Source organism: Phocoena sinus, chromosome 7 (assembly GCF_008692025.1).
Source record: "Phocoena sinus isolate mPhoSin1 chromosome 7, mPhoSin1.pri, whole genome shotgun sequence".
Taxonomy (NCBI): domain Eukaryota; kingdom Metazoa; phylum Chordata; class Mammalia; order Artiodactyla; family Phocoenidae; genus Phocoena; species Phocoena sinus.
In genome coordinates, this window is record NC_045769.1 from 7,610,912 (window position 1) to 7,627,193 (window position 16,282).

The 16,282-nt window shown below is 42.7% G+C and overlaps 1 protein-coding gene across 6 annotated transcripts in view; it reads right to left on the minus strand.

Moving 5' to 3' along the window:
* Positions 1–16,282, minus strand: part of DIS3L2 (DIS3 like 3'-5' exoribonuclease 2) — a 376,911-nt gene that overhangs the window by 87,309 nt on the left and 273,320 nt on the right. For all 6 annotated transcript variants that reach the window (XR_004350756.1, XR_004350757.1, XM_032637768.1 and 3 more), the window contains one exon: positions 9,946–10,053. Coding sequence is in view for 4 of the 6 variants with exons in the window: in XM_032637768.1 (XP_032493659.1) it covers positions 9,946–10,053 (108 nt within the window). In the remaining 2 variants the exon portion in view is untranslated. The remainder of the gene's footprint in view (positions 1–9,945; positions 10,054–16,282) is intronic.

Here is a 16,282-nt window from a genome sequence, read left to right on the forward strand (position 1 = left end):
ATCCCAGGATATAGCTCAGGGGTGCTGAGATGGCTGCTGGCGATAAAAACGCCTTACCAAGGGAACACCATGGTAATACAGCAGGCTAAACAAACAGAACTGTGAAAACGGATGTGCGATTCATTTTATGAAGTCATTTTTGAGCATTTTAGGGGTAAATGACACTGTGCTGTGGGGGAGGGGAGGGAGGAGATTAAAAAAATTAATAATGCGGGCTTTCCTGGTGGTGCAGTGGTTAAGAACCCACCTGCCAATGCAGGGGACATGGGTTCGAGCCCTGGTCTGGGAAGATCCCACATGCCGTGGAGCAACTAAGCCCGTGTGCCACAACTACTAAGCCTTCCCCCCAAAACCCCGTGAGCCATAACTACTGAGCCCACGTGCCACTACTGAAGCCTGTGTGCTCTAGGGCCCACGTGCCACAACTACTGAGCCTGTGTGCCGCAACTCCTGAAGCCTGCGCGCCCAGAGCCCATGCTCCGCAACAAGAGAAGCCACCGCAATGAGAAGCCCGTGCACCGCAAAGAAGAGTGGCCCCTGCTCGCCGCAACTAGAGGAAGCCCACGCAGAGCAATGAAGACCCAATGCAACCAAAACTTTCTAAAAATTTTTTTAAAAAATTAAAAATGGGCTCTGCTACAAGGATGTTAAGGTCCAGTAGGACGACAGATCTGTGCACATATGGTGCTGAGGTGCAGACAACAGGTGCTGTAGGCGTGGGAGATGGGAAGATGGGTTCTGACAGGAAGGGCAGGGTTCCTCCCATCTGAGCATTTTCTAAGAAAGGCCACCCTGCCCCCTTCCCAGATTTCAGCAGGGACCCCATGCTGTACTCTCTCCAGGCTGGGAGAGTCTGTGGTCCTCATCCTCCTGGTGAGAGCTAATCTCCCACCTGGGGTTTGGGTCCTCAACTTCCCACTTCTTTCGTGACCTGGTTCCAAAAATCTGTTCCTTCCTTCCTCATCTTCAACATCTCCTATCCGCCTTCCCATGCAGCCTACAAAAACACTCCAATATCTCTCTCCTGTTTATTAAAACAAACAAACAAAATCAGAAAAAAAATCTCAAAATAATTCTTACTTTTACTACAGTGACAATATCCATTCATTGCAGAAAACTTTAAAAAGATATAGGTGGGAAAAGGAGAAGAAAAAAATCTATAAAGTCCACCATTAGGAATTAACTACTGTTTCTATTTTAGTGCATATTTAATTCCTGTATCTTCAATGCCTTGTATAGTGTCTGAACAGAGCAAACATTCAATGAATATTTACTAAGTGAATGAATGAGGACCAATAACAGTTTCATAGAAGAAGTGGCATTTTAGCCGAGTCTCAAGGATAAGTAGGATTCATATTAGTAGGGATGCAGGGAAGGACACTCCAAGGAAGTGGGAAAAGCATATGTGAAGTCTCAGAAGTGGAGCAATTCCGTATTAGGCCAAACGAACCCTACAGTGGTGACAGCAGAGGCTGAGGGGGCTGAAGGATGCGTGGCAGATGGTCATGCAATGGGGGAGGGGTTGGTGGAGGTCTTTGCTTGCCACCCTCTGGAGATTAGACTTTTGTAGACAATCATAACCCACTGTCCCACTGTCATGCTGTAAGAGGATATTGAGGAATAGGACCAGATTCAGCTTCTGGAAAGTCACCTACCACCACTGGGGATACAGAATTAAGAGGCCATGAACAGTCAGTCTCTCCCATCCAGGGGAGGATGTCAAGTACTTGGGTGGGGACAGCGACTGTGCTAACAGTGAAGAGAGGATTGATGAGAGACACTCTGCAAAGGTAGAGCTGCTGTCACTTAAAACTGCTGGGATGTGGCAGGCTAGAGACTGAGAGTCTGGGTGGTTCAGAGGATGCCGATGCCATTAAAAGACCTGGAGAACATAGGGCGTGACCTCAGGTTGCAACAGGAGTGTGTTTTACTGCATCGAGACAGGGGAAACGATGAGTCTCTGAAGGGGGGACTGTAGCAGACCCAGCTGGCTGGTCTCTCTGCTTTCCAAGAAGGAAAACTGAAAGTTACCTGGGGGAATGGCGGGTCTTGAGGGAAAGAGGACCGGAGGGCAAAGTTGGAAGCTGGAAGCAAGAATAAAGGTTTGAAACAACTGCATTAGCAATAAATAAAAGGATTCCTAAGCAGCACTGAAGATCCAGCTGAAGAAAGACAGTCTGAACTGGCACATACCACAGTTCTCCTACAATGTCCAATGTTCAAAATGGGGTGTTAGGCAGGGACTAGAAAGACTTTTCCTGAGCTACAAGGAATGGGCAGAGACTTGCAGGGTTTTCTAGGATGGCAGTTAGGGAAGTCTGACCTCCTCTGAGGTCAGGTCGTGGAAGCTGGGCTTCGGAGCTGCTACATAGTGGAGAGCTCAGCCACGTAGTAAAAGCTGCTTTTCCCATGTGAGTAAAGATGCTCCAGGAAATGAGAAGAGACCCTAGTCCCAGGAACTCTCTGTAATCCATGCATTTCTAGCAGAGAAGACAGCGAGAAAAGAACAGGAAAAGAAATCCCACTTTAAAGATTTCTTAGATTTTATTCTGAATGAGAGACTGACAAGCTATTAAAAAGGAGAAAGAGACGAGACCTAATTTCTGATTTAGAAGAATCACTCTCACTGCTGTGTAGGGAGACGATGAAGCGGGGCAGCAGCAGAAGCTCAGAGAACAGTCAGGAGGCCCCTGCAGTCGGGTGGGGGATGGCAGCCTGGATGCAGGTGTCAGTGAAGGGGGCAGATTCTGGAGATACTGGAGGCAAAGCTGAGGTGACTTACTGCTGGCCTGGACGTGAGGGGTGAGAGAAAGACCAGAGTCATAATGACCCCATGGCTCTTGGGGTGTGTAAATGGCTGAAAGGAGTTTGCCACTGACTGAGGCTGAAACGGGCACCTCTGGAATACACTCCTGCATTCTAACTGAGCCAGACAGCACAGGGCAGGTACGCTGTGGGAGACACAAGCTGTGGATTGCTACTGTAATTATGAGACTCTTCCTTTATGATTCTGACCTTTGACCCTGAGATTTTATGGTTCTAAGACTTAAGGACTTAGTTATCAAGTCAGATTCATTGTTTGAGACCTTCTTTAAAGTGTAAGATTGGTGTTGTTTCCAAAGGGGACTTCAAATTAAGATGCCTCCGATGAGTGGAGCACGTGGATGTGGTCTCTGTTTTGCAGGGCCTTAGTGCCTTGCCAACTGAGACACATGTGCTGGAGATGATCAGGAATAATGAGTCACTGGCCTGACATGGTCAAAGTGGATTTCATGGTACCAGACTTGGATCTTACAAAGCACCAGATTTAGTTGGATTTGTTTTCTCTTACGAAAATATATAATCACAATTATCTAGATCAGAGAACAATGCTCTCACCACCAATATGTGAGAAATATGCCCAAAATGGATCTTTCAGAGTTTACTGTTCTAAAAACCTGGGCACTGGCTTAATGAAAGTATATATGACCAAGGCTTCCTAGTGCATACTTAAAAAAAATCTACTGGGTGTTTAAAAAAAAGTTGGAATAGGCTTTCTATAGCTGACCATGCCTGCTCCAGAAAGTAAGACATTCCAGCAGACAAAGGAAAAAAAACCAAAAATTTTCTCCACTTCAAGTCCAGGTGAGACTGGCAGCCATGCTGCAGTAGTAGTGGCTCAATGCTGCTGGCCCTTCTCTGGCTCCTTCTAAGTCCAAGACCTTGTATCACGAGAAGCCACCACTACATACAAAGCCAGCCTCAGGCTTTGGCTGCCCTCCTCCTTGTTTACTGGGTTCTTGATGCAGGGCCACCTCCCTCCTTACTGCCTTCTCTGGCCCCCTGAACAAGCACCAGCCCTTGGACATGAGTCTGGAATCCGAACTCTCATTTCATGCATCTTGACTGTGAGTAAGAGATACTTATGTGTCACTACACCCAGGACTAACCACCCAGGTCCACCCACCGTGTGGCCTCTTGCTCTGGGTAGGACGTCTGAATGACCACAGTACAAGGAGTGTGGTTAGCGGGTCTTGCTCCACAACTGTCTGAAGTCTAAATGCTCACACCGCCTGTTTGGCTTGCTTTGATAGAGGCCCAGCATCCCCTCCTGGACCCTGTGCCTTCTCCACACCTGCTCTCCAGCCCCCTGGTGCCAGAAGGCTTGGTCGCTAGACACTGCCTCCAAAAGAAGCCCTCCAGAGACCAGCTGAGTTTTCGGAGTCTGCCTCTTCTGAGTGCTTCTTTTATGACCCTCGTAGTTTGGAAGCTCATTAGATCAGGCAGCTTTTTATTCCTTGGGTCTGGCCCTGGCAGGCTTAATTCAGATTCAGAGTTCTTTCCTGTTGACTCAAGTTAGTTTTCTTCTATGGGCTTTTATTTTCTATTTAGTTAAACTTTTGCAAAACTAAGCATTTATAAAAATATGAAAGTAATCCATGTTTTCAAAAAACACCAGAAAATACAAAAAAGTAGAAAAAATTACCCGTACTCTTACTACCCAAACACAACCACTACGGGCATTCTATTTTATTTCCTTCTGGTCTTTTTCCATTCGTTTTTTTCCCCCATGCATGTTCCCACCCCCACCAAAATATGACTGCTGGCATACTGTCCTCACAATTCCTTCTTTGTATTTCAGGTAGTGTTTGCTTCTTGACTCTTTTTTTTTTTTTTTGTGAGGTATGCGGGCCTCTCACTGTTGTGGCCTCTCCCGTTGCGGAGCATAGGCTCCAGACGCGCAGGCTCAGCGGCCATGGCTCACGGGCCCAGCCGCTCCATGGCATGTGCGATCTTCCCGGACCGGGGCACGAACCCGTGTCCCCTGCATCGGCAGGCGGACTCTCAACCACTGCGCCACCAGGGAAGCCCTGCTTCTTGACTCTTAAAAAGGAACTTACTATCAGATATTTAGGAGTCACAAAAACCAAATGTAATGTTGGTAACTTGTTTTGATTCCACTTTGGACAAATCGATTGGAGACAATCTGGGAAATTTAATTATGGACTGGGTTTTACGTGACACCAGGGCATTACTATTGTTAGGTGTCTGATGGCATTGTGGTTATGTAAGAAAACGTCCAAAATTTTTAGAGCCACATATCAAAATATGTAAGAGTGAAATGACATGATGTCTGTGGTTTGCTTTAAAATACTTTAGCAAAGAATAAATGTTGACAGTAGTTAAATCTAGGAGATAGGGATGGTGGATTTACTGTGTTATTTTCTTTACTTTCATGTATGTTTGAAATTTTTCAAACTAAAAATTTAAAAACTGAAGTATCGATAGTTCAAACAGTGAAGTAGTTTTAAAGGCTCATTATGAAGAACAGCAGCCCTCTGTCCCTCTCTCTCCTCTGCCCCTCCCCAAGGGTAGCCACTTTCACCTCTCAGCAGATTATTTTGTTATTTACTTTCTTTTTTAAAAATTTTTATTTATTTAATTTATGTTTTTAGTTTTGGCTGCGTTGGGTCTTCATTGCGGTGCATGGGCTTTCTCTAGTTGTGGCAAGTGGGGGCTACTCCTCGCTGCGGTGCGCTTCTCACCGCGGTGGCTTCTCTTGCTGTGAAGCATGGGCTCTAGGCTCGCGGCCTTCGGCAGCTGTGGCATGCGGGCTCAGTAGCTGTGGCTCGCGGGCTCTAGAGTGCAGGCTCAGTAGTTGTGGCGCAGAGGCTTAGCTGCTCCGTGGTATGTGGGGTCTTCCCGGACCAGGGCTCGAACCCATGTCCCCTGCATTGGCAGGTGGATTCTTAACCACTGCACCACCAGGGAAGCCCTGTTATTTACTTTTCATACTTGTATATAATCTGCTTGATTACTACTTGATTTTTCAGTTTTAGGCATTATTCACAAACTTTTCACTATAGAAGAAGAGAATTTACTTTTCTTTCCACATACACTCCCTTCCCCCAACCAAACCCAGATAACCATTCCAGGCCCTCAATCCTCCCAATAAAGTTACATCATAACTATGAGATTTAACTATTACAACTATGTAAATACTAAGCATTACTTTTCTTTCCTCATAACTTTTTATTTTCACTGAAACTAACAACTGTCTTGTTTTAATTTGGTTGGTTTTTCTGGATACTCTGTACATTAATCCACCTCAAGTTTTCCATCAATTGTCTGAAGCAGTGGTTCTCGAAGTATGGTCTGTGGACTCGTGGGGATCCATTCAGGGATCCGTGAGGTCAAAACTATTTTCGTAATAATACTAGTAGGCATTATTTGCCCTTTTCCATGTGTTGACATTTATACGGATGGTACAGAAGCACTGGTGGGGAAAACTGTTAATGCCTTGGCATGAATCAGGCAATGGCAACAAGTGGTGGCAGTGGTCAGGGTCTCGTCACCAGCTCACACTCGCAGGAAAGAGAAAACCTAGTTCACTTAAGAATGTTCTTGATGAAGCGGTAAAAGTTAATACTTTTATTATGGCTCAACCCTTGAGTACTTGTCTTTTTCACTTGTGCAGCATGTCAAAGTACAGTGGTTGTCTTGAGGAAAAGCACTTAACTTTGAGTTGTGAGCTGAACTGACCGCCTTTTGTATGGAACATCATTGTTACTGGGAGGAACAAGTGACACACGACGGTTATCTGGCGCTTCAAGAAAAACAACTAACATTATTTATTGCCAATGATAAAATTCAAGCTTTTACAAAAATCAGAATTTTGAAAACCTTGTATCTGACACATGATACACGTTTTCTAATACTTAAAAGACTTGTCTAGGGTCTGTAGTGATATTAATAAATATGATTTTTTAATATCATATAATGAAATGTGTCCACATTAAGAAAATCAGACTAATAAGCCAATATTTTCTGAATGACTTAAATTTCTAAATACGTGATAAAAAATCATGCATGGGTAAAAGGTCCATTCAAAGTGTGAAACAGACCAATAGATTTTAATGTAATCCAGTAAAAAAGTTCAGTTGATATTGTATTAGTCTGCTAGGGCTGCCATAACAAAATACCGCAGACTGGGCGGCTTAAACAATTTATTTCTCACAGTTCTGGAGGCCGAGAAGTCCAAGATCAAGATGCCAGCCAACTCAATATCTGGTGAGTGCTCTCTTCCTGGCTTGCAGAGATGGTCACCTTCTGACCTGCTCCAATCTGAAACCCCGTCTTCTGCATCTGCGTAGAGCTGATACCCTGGGAACTTTCTTCACCATCGTCTAGGTCACGTGTCAACAAATTATGGTCTGTGGGCCAAATCCAGCCTGCCACTTGTTTTTAAGTAAAGTTTTAGTGGGATGCAGCATTCTCATTATTTATGTATTGTCTTCTTTCGTGCTACAATGGCGGAGCTGAGTAGCTGTAATAGACCAAATGGCGTATAAAACCAAAAATATTTACTAACTGGTCCTTTACAGGAAAAGTTTGGTGACTTCAATCTAGGTGATTCTTTCACTTCTTTACTATACTAGTTGATTTGTTTCCTGAATCCCACGTCTTCCTCCTTCCTGATTTACTCTTTTTGGTGAAGTACATCTTCTGGTAGCTTCCTGAGAAAGGGTATATGAGATGTACCTTTTTTTTCAGACCTTGCGTGTCTGAAAACGTCCTTTCCTGCTCTCACATTTTATTGATGGCTTAGCTGGGTACAGCATTTTAGCATGGAAGTCACAGTCTTTCAGAAATTAGAGAGCTTTGCTTCACTGTCATCTAGTCTCTAGGGTTATAACAGAAAAGTCTTAAGTTATTTTGAATTTGGATCTCCTGTATGTGACTCTTTTTTTCCTTCTTAGAAGCCTATAGGATCTTTTCTTTGTCCTCGGTGTTCTGAAATTTTATGACAATGTGGCTTGGAGATGGTGCGTCTCCATCACTGTGCTGGGCAGCGGGCTCTTTCTGCCTGGAAAGTCACATCCTGCAGTAATGGGGCATTTCTCTGAATAATTCTGTTCATCATTTCTTCTCCCTCTTTTTCTCTGTTCCCTATTTCTGGAATGTTCATTGAACAGATGGATGTCTTGGACTGGTCCTCTACTTTTCTTGTCTTTTCTATCATATTCTGGGACAATTCTTCAACTTTATCTTCCAATCTGAACCTTGAGTCTTCTTTATTTCTTCTATCATGTTTTAAATTTCATGCTGTTAATTTAATTTAATTAAAAAAGAGCTCCTTTTCCCCCCTTCCGAATGTTTCTTTTTGAAAGTGCCTAGATCTTGTAATACAGATACTTTCTTTAAAAAAGAAATTCTTTGAGGATATAAAAAAATAGTTTCTTCTCCTTGTTTTGTTCTAGTTGCTTTCCTGTTTGGTTTTGCTATTTCACGCTCGAGGCTTTCCTCTTGGTTGTCTCTTTATATAGGAGAGTGAAATGTTAAAAGACTGATTTTTAGTGAAATCCTAAAAATCTCTGCTTGAGTGGGTGGAGCTCATTGTCTGCAAGCTTTATTGTAGGGAAATACAGCTGAGCTGTTGGTTGGGAAATCCTTGAGGTTATTAGCTTTAAATCTTCTTTACCGCTCAGATTCCTCAGGAGAAAGATTTTCCTATCTTTGGACTCAAGGGTATAGGCTTGGCTACTAGAATTGTGAGGTTGGCTGGGAAAAGAAAGCTGGGACTCTTAATGTTCGGCCAGTATTCAACGTGCCAGCAGCATTCACTCAACCTCTCCAAAGGGGCCACTACCACAACTGTGTTTGGCGTCCCCTAGTTCAGATGGCCTTTCCTTTATCCTGTCCCAAGGATAAATTGCTGGTCTTCTACTACGTTACGGAAGGGGCAATCTTTTAAATAAATTTTCAACCAATACAGTTAGTCTCTTCTTCCCCCACCTCTTCCCCCACTTTACAGAGTTACCTGCTGCTGTCCATTTCTGAACTTCTTTAGGATTCTGCTGTGTAAACTGGGTTGTTTCTTGGCTTTCTCGGGCGTTGGCTCAGGACTCGGCTTTCTCAGGACTGCTAAGTCAGTTACCACTCATCCATCTGCTTCTCAGCTTCCAAATTTTTGTTGCTGTTGTCTCCTCTCCCATTCTCTTTGTCCTTGTGGGTTTATGTCTTTTAAAAAAAAAATCTCTTCACTGTTGTTTTAGTGAGGTTTTGGGAGGGAATGAAAGTAAATGTGGGTATTTGATCCTCCATCTTTATTTGGAACCTCTTCATAATTAAATATCTTTTTTTTTAACTTCCACTTAATATTACAGCATAAACTTTTCCCATGTTCTTACACAGTCTTTGTAACAACTTTAGTAATTGTACAACATTCCACTGAGTCGCTACCATGGCTTACCCAATCATTACCCTATTTTCAGAAGTTTAGAGTTGCTTCTGTTTTGCAGGAGGGGACTAGTTTTTTCTGGAGTCATCTTTCATTTATCTGTCTCATTTATTCCCTGTATGTAGGGAATGGCCGCTGACATTATTCTCCTCTCTCTTATCAGTCCATGGTTTCACCACTTTGTGCCTTGATTACAGCACTACCTTGTGCAAATTTCATTCATCTTCAACCAGCACAGGGACGCAGCACTAATCTTTCTAAAATGTCACCTTTCTCATGACACTTCAGAGGAAACCTAACACCTACAATTTATTTGCAACTGGCATTTGTGGGTCCCCATGGTTTGAGTCCACCTCACTTATTCAAACTCACCACCCTTTCCCCAAATGTCCTCCTTCACACAATGGCCTGCTCTCCTAACCACAGCCCAGGCCCATCCACACAGCCAATACCAGCCACACGAACCTTCATGTACACCCTCTCCTGCAAGAGACCTCCCCCACGTGACTCTGCTTACACTCCTTCTTCCTTCACATGATACACTGAAAACTGCTGCGGCTCAGCCTTCTAAATGGACTGAGAGCTCTTCCCCTATGTTCTCCTCTCTGGCACTGCCCCTACACTGCCCTCATCCTACCACCATGGGGCTCCAGCCCAGCACCAGAAGCACAGTGTTGCCGAACAGGGACTCACTGAATGGAATGGACACGCATGTAAGTTGTTACCTTGCCCTTCGGAGTTAGCGTCCAGATCACGGAGAAGGTGAGCTTGTCGGTCATGGGGTTGAGGCTGCACAGTTCCTCACACAGCAGCCTGGGAAGCATGGGGACAACCTGCAAACAGAGAACAGGCCATGAGCAGCTTTTTCCAATCTGCAGGAGCTAACCACAGGCTCAGAAGCAGCCCAGGGGGCAGAGTTTTGGTGAAGAGCTTGAGCTTCCAGAGTGAGCTGAACATGGAGGAAACTCTTTTCCCTGAAGATACAGCAGAAAGCCCACACTATCTGATAACCTTCCATAAGCCTTTAGGGTCACATGGGAATGTGAATGCGAAAGGTGAGAAGAACTGGTAATGGAGGGAAAAATACATGAGAGCAAATGAAAAATAACTAAACACTAAAACAAAAAAAACTATAAAAACAACTATGCACTAAATCTAAAGCTCTAGACTCAAGAATGACTTGTACTTATGGATATAACTATCCCAGGTAACTGCACACTTAAGAACCCAATGTCTTACATTTAAGTCTTTAACTCATTTTGAGTAAATTTCTGTGCATGTTGTAAGTAAGGGGTCCAGTTTCATCCTTTTGCACGTGGCTATCCAGTTTTCTCAACACTATTTATTTATTTATTTATTTTGCAGTACACGGGCCTCTCACTGCTGTGGCCTCTGCCGTTGCGGAGCACAGGCTCCGGACGTGCAGGCTCAGCGGCCATGGCTCATGGGCCCAGCCGCTCCGCGGCATGTGGGATCTTCCCGGACCGGGGCACGAACCCGTGTCCCTTGCGTCGGCAGGCGGATGGACTCTCAACCACTGCGCCACCAGGGAAGCCCCAACACCATTTATTGAAGAGACAATTCTTTCCCCATCTTGGCACCTTGTCAAAGATTAGTTGGCCATACATACATGGGTTTACTTCTGGGCTGTCTATTCTGTTCCATTAGTCTATGTGTCTGTTTTTATGCTAATACTATACTGTGTTGATTATTACAGCTTTGTAATCGAGTTTGAAATCGGAAGTGTTGATGCCTCCAGTTTTGTTCTTCTTTCTCAAGATTGCTTTGGCTATTGAGGTTCTTTTGTGAATTCCATATGAATTTTAGGAGAGTTTTTTCTATTTTTGTGAAAAATGCTATTGGAATTTTTATAGGGATTACACTGAATCTATAGATCACTTTGGGTAGTATGGGCGATTAAATGATATTAATTCTTCCAACCCAATAACACAGGGTATCTTCCTACTTATTTGTGTCTTCATCAATTTTCTCATCAATGTCTTAAAGTTTTCAATGTATAGGTATTTTACCTCCTTGGTTAAATTCCCAAGTATTTTATTGTTTTGATGCTTTTGTGAGTGTGACTGCTTTCTTAATTTCTATATCACCTCTCATCTGTTAGGATGGCTATTATCAAAAAGATAAGAGATAAACATTAGTGAGGATGTGCAGAAAAGGGAACCCTTGTACATTATTGGGGGGAATGTAAATTGGTACAGCCATTATGGAAAACAGTACTGGTGCATATCCAAATGAAATGGGATTGGTACTTTGAGGAGATATCTGCGCTCCCGTGTTCACTGCAGTATTATTCGCAAGAGCCAAGACATGGAAACAGCCTAAGTGTCTGTTGACAGTCGAATGGATAAAGAAAATGTGATACACACACACACTGAAATATTATTCAGCCATAAAAAGAAGGAAATCCTGCCATTTGTGACAACATGGATGAACCTGGAGGGCATTATGCTAAGTGAAACAAGCCTGACAGAGAAACACAAATGCTGTATGTATCACTTATGTGTGCAATCTTTTATTAAAAAGAAAGCCGATTTCATAGAAACAGAGAGTAGAACGGTAGTTGCCAGGGGCTGGGGAGAGGGAGAAATGGGAAGGTGGAGGTCAAATACTTTTACATACTTTCATTTATAAGATGAATAATGTCTGAGGATCTAAGGTACAGCATGGGACTGTAGTTAATAACAGGGTATTGTATACTTGAAATTTGCTGAGGTAAACCTCAAGCATTCTAACCACAGACACAATAAAGAGTTAACTATGTGAGGTGATGGACGTGTTAATTATCTTGATCATGGCAATCATTTCACAATGTACATGTATATCAAATCATCACATCATACACTCTAAAATTACACAATTATATTTGCCAATGATTCCTCAATAAAGCTGGGGAAAATAAAAGAACCCAAGGGCTGAGTGTAAACTTGTGACATGGTTTCGTCAGACTGAAATTGCTGAATCAATCCTTCAGTAATTGAAAATACCACAATTGACCAAATCGCATGTTGCAATGTTAACAGAATACTCCGATAAAACATCACTGATTGGGGGGGGAGGGGAATTGCCGAAGGTAGTGAAAAGGTACAAATTTCCAGTTATAAGATAAATAAATACTAGGGATGTAATGTGCAACGTGATAAATACAATGAACACTGCGTTATCTATGAAAGCTGTTAAGAGAGTAAATCCTAAGAGTTCTCGTCACAGGAAGGAAATATTTTTTCTATTTCTTTAATGCTGTACCTGTATGAGATGATGGATGCTCACTAAACGTACTGTGATAATCATTTCATGATATATGTAAGTCAAATCATTATGCTGTACACCTTGAACTTACTTAGTTCGATATTTCAATTATATCAATATCTCAATAAAACTGGAAGAAAAAATAATCACTGAAAGATTCACAAATCCAGATTCCCTAGATGAACACTGTGGCCAACTAGTCACTCATTTTGCAGTTTTTTAAGCCCAAGTTATTTCTTCCTTTTATTGATTTTCTATTCCATTATAAACTGATTCAATGGTATACTCTCTTAAATTAAAAAAAAAAAAGGAAATCCTCTTCAACTTATTTTCAAATCATGACTTATAGCTATCCTGGAATGTTATTTGTTTACTCTAAAATTCCAAAGACAAAATGAGTAAATCTACCTGGATGTCCTGAAGCTACTTCAGGCTCCCTCCCTCCTACCTTTAAATCTATTCCTTCTTCCATGTTTTTCTTGATTAATGGCATCATCATTCACTCCCACCTCCCAAACTAAAAACGGCAGCATTAACAGACATTTATCCAACGCACTTACTGTGGACCTCCTGGATCTGCAGTGTCAAGCAACTTTCTAACACTCTGCTAAGTAATTTTGAAGTAACAGAGCAGCAACTATGCACTAGCTGAGGTAAAGTTAGCTAGTTAAGTTTCTTTATCAGCAAAAACAAAACAAACCCCAGTGATGTCCTACTCCGTGTGAGGCATCTGGACTTGTATTCTGTTTCAGCACAGTAAATAACCTTTGGTATGGAAAAGTAAATTCTAGAACTCACAGTCCACACCAGTAACAAACAGCTAATAATTATATGGCATTACTTGGCATTATTCTGAAGGATGCTGTATCTTTTGTATGTAAAACCTAATGACTACCTGAAGACTTCTGGTAACAGCTTTTATAAGGCAACTACTTTTGAAAAATTTTTCTTGCCATTGCTTTTGCATCGTTTGTTCAGGTGACACTATATTCTCTGTTAACTTATTTAATGAGTATTCAAATGGGATCTAAATATTTAACATTCTCTTGCATGTATCAAGTGTCTTACAAAGTAATACATATTTACCTGCATAAACATACTGTACGAAATGGAGAAAATTTTTTTTTTTTTTTTTGCGGTACGCGGGCCTCTCACTGTTGTGGCCTCTCCCGTTGCAGAGCACAGGCTCTGGACGCACAGGCTCAGCGGCCATGGCTCACGGGCCCAGCCACTCCGTGGCATGTGGGATCTTCCTGCACTGGGGCACGAACACGTGTCCCCTGCATCGGCAGGCGGACTCTCAACCACTGTGCCACCAGGGAAGCCCGAGAAAATGTTAATACCATGATTGAACTGTAAAGATTTCACATTATTTCAGCCTTTGGACTAGGCTATGGACTGAACTCTGTCCCTCCCCCACCCCCCGAATTCCTACATTGAAGCCCTAACCCTCAGTGTGACTGTATTTGGAGGTGGGGTCTTTTGGTGGTAATTAAGGTTAAATGAGGTCATAAGGGTGTGGCCCTGATCTGATAAATAGAGAGATAACTCCCCCCTTCCTGCCCTGCACACACACAGGAAAAAGGTCACGTGAGGACACAGCCCTCTACATGCCAGGAAGAGAGTCCTGACTAGGAACTGAATTGGCCGGCACCTTCATCTGGGACTTCTAGCCTCCAGAACTGTGAAAAAAAACAATGTCTGTTATTTAAACTGCCCAGTCTATGGTATATTGTATGACAGCCCAAGCTGAATAAGACAGAATAAACTGAGTTTGTGGGGTGTGCATTGTTGGATTCTTCTCTGGGCTGCATTGCATAATTATACCAACTGCATTTCGGTAGCAGGTTGCTCTTGCCTTGCATGCCCGTAGTCCAGGGGTTAGTACCTTTTTTTTACAGATAGTATTTCTTCTAAGGGTTCAAGGCAGTATCTTATTTTCAATCATAAAGCTGAACATCTGAGAATGTAACGTATTTCCTGACTTCATGTTTTAGTGTTTGTGCAAAGAAAGTCGTTGCAACTAAATGCAACGTGGTACCCTGGACTCAACCCTGGAACAGAAAGATAATTGGTGGAAAAACTGGTGAAATCCAAATAAAGTATGGATTTGGTTAATAGCAATGTTCCAATGTCAACTTCTTAGTTATGACAAATGTACCATGGTAATGCAAGATGCTAGCAAGGGGGAGAGCTGGGTGTGTGGTATATGGGACCTCTCTGTACTATCTTTGCAAGTTTTCTGTAAATTAAAATTTATTTTAAAATAAAAGAGCTTATTAAAAAGAAAGTCCCTGTTCTCATTACCTGATCTCATAACTGTTATACATTTAAATATGGAAGACCTTTATGTTAATGAAATACAACCTGATCTATTTTTACATATTGGAGTTTGGGGTTAAGATTTTATTTGCAGAAAAGGCCTTTACCACTAAAAAAGAAAAAGAAAAAAGAAAAGTCTAAAGACCATGAACCAAAAGGGTGAGACCCAGACTCATGAGCAGCACATCTCAGGAAAAACAGCAAAGGCTTTGAAGCCAGGCAGGCTTGGGGGGTCTAATCCTGGGCTCACCATTTCCTGTGCAACTTGGGGAACCTAGTATAATTCTCTGAGTCTTGGTTCTCTTATTAGTAAAACAATATTGAAGATGCTCAATAAAAGTCAGCTCACTGGCCACGCCATGGTCTGCCAGGTCCTTTGGTCCCCTGGCTCAGACTTTCCTTCAGCCTTTGCCTTGGGGCCCCCTCCCATGCAGTAACCAGAGCCACCCAGGCCTGCTTGCTGCTCCAGTTCACGCACATGTTGTTCTCTCTTCCTGGAGCACCTTTCTGGATGTTTTGCCAGCTTTGTACATCGTTTAAGATTCAGCTCATCAGCATCTCTGAAACACTTACCCGGATTCCCCTGGCTGGAGCACTCCCTGCGTTTTGTATACTTCCTCCCCAGGGCCCCTGCTCTCTCAAAAAGGGCTTGAGGCAGTCCTAAACAGTCACTCACTGCATCCTCCCTGCTCTCTCATGTAAGAGCTTCTACAGCTCTTACACTCACCCTAACTGCTTCTTTATGTGCCTCTCTTCTCCACTAGACCATGGTATCTTCAGGAATGAGGACTGTTTCTCTCTATCCACCACTTGACACACAGCAGGCACTTCTGGTTTACAAATGAATGGCTGACTTTCACCCAGAATACAAATCACCTATTTTTTCTATGTTTACTGTTTATTCCATCACATAAAATATTCTATGAAATATTGATACATGGTAGACTCCTATTTAAACATCTTTACATAAGAATTTCACAGGCAGCTAGTATTTTAAGTACAAGATAAACGTTTTTGGCTATTCTCTCCTAAAACCACTGGTACACTCAGCTGTTGCCCAGGTTATAAACATTGCTTGATACCCTGTGTCTTACACAGAAGGAAACATTTTAATATTCACACTGCAATGGTCAGATGCCAAAGAACCCAAGTGCTCATGAAAAAGCTAAACGTTAAAACTTTTGGGGTAGTATAATTATGCCTAACTTTTAAAGGGCATTCCTTTTAATAATCTTTCACTAGATCTTGGGGCAGGATTCAGACGGAATTCCGAGAAAACAGTCTTTATCTTTATATCCACATAGTTTTGTAAATAGACTGTTATTTCTCAAAAGAAAAGGAGTGAAGATGTTACAACTACATTTGTGGTTTGGCATGTCAGGGCCTCTCATGAATTGGGCCTGATTTCCGCCAGTGTCACTGGGACTGTGCCCCATGACACATGGCACTTGTGTCAAGTCCAGTCCACAGCAC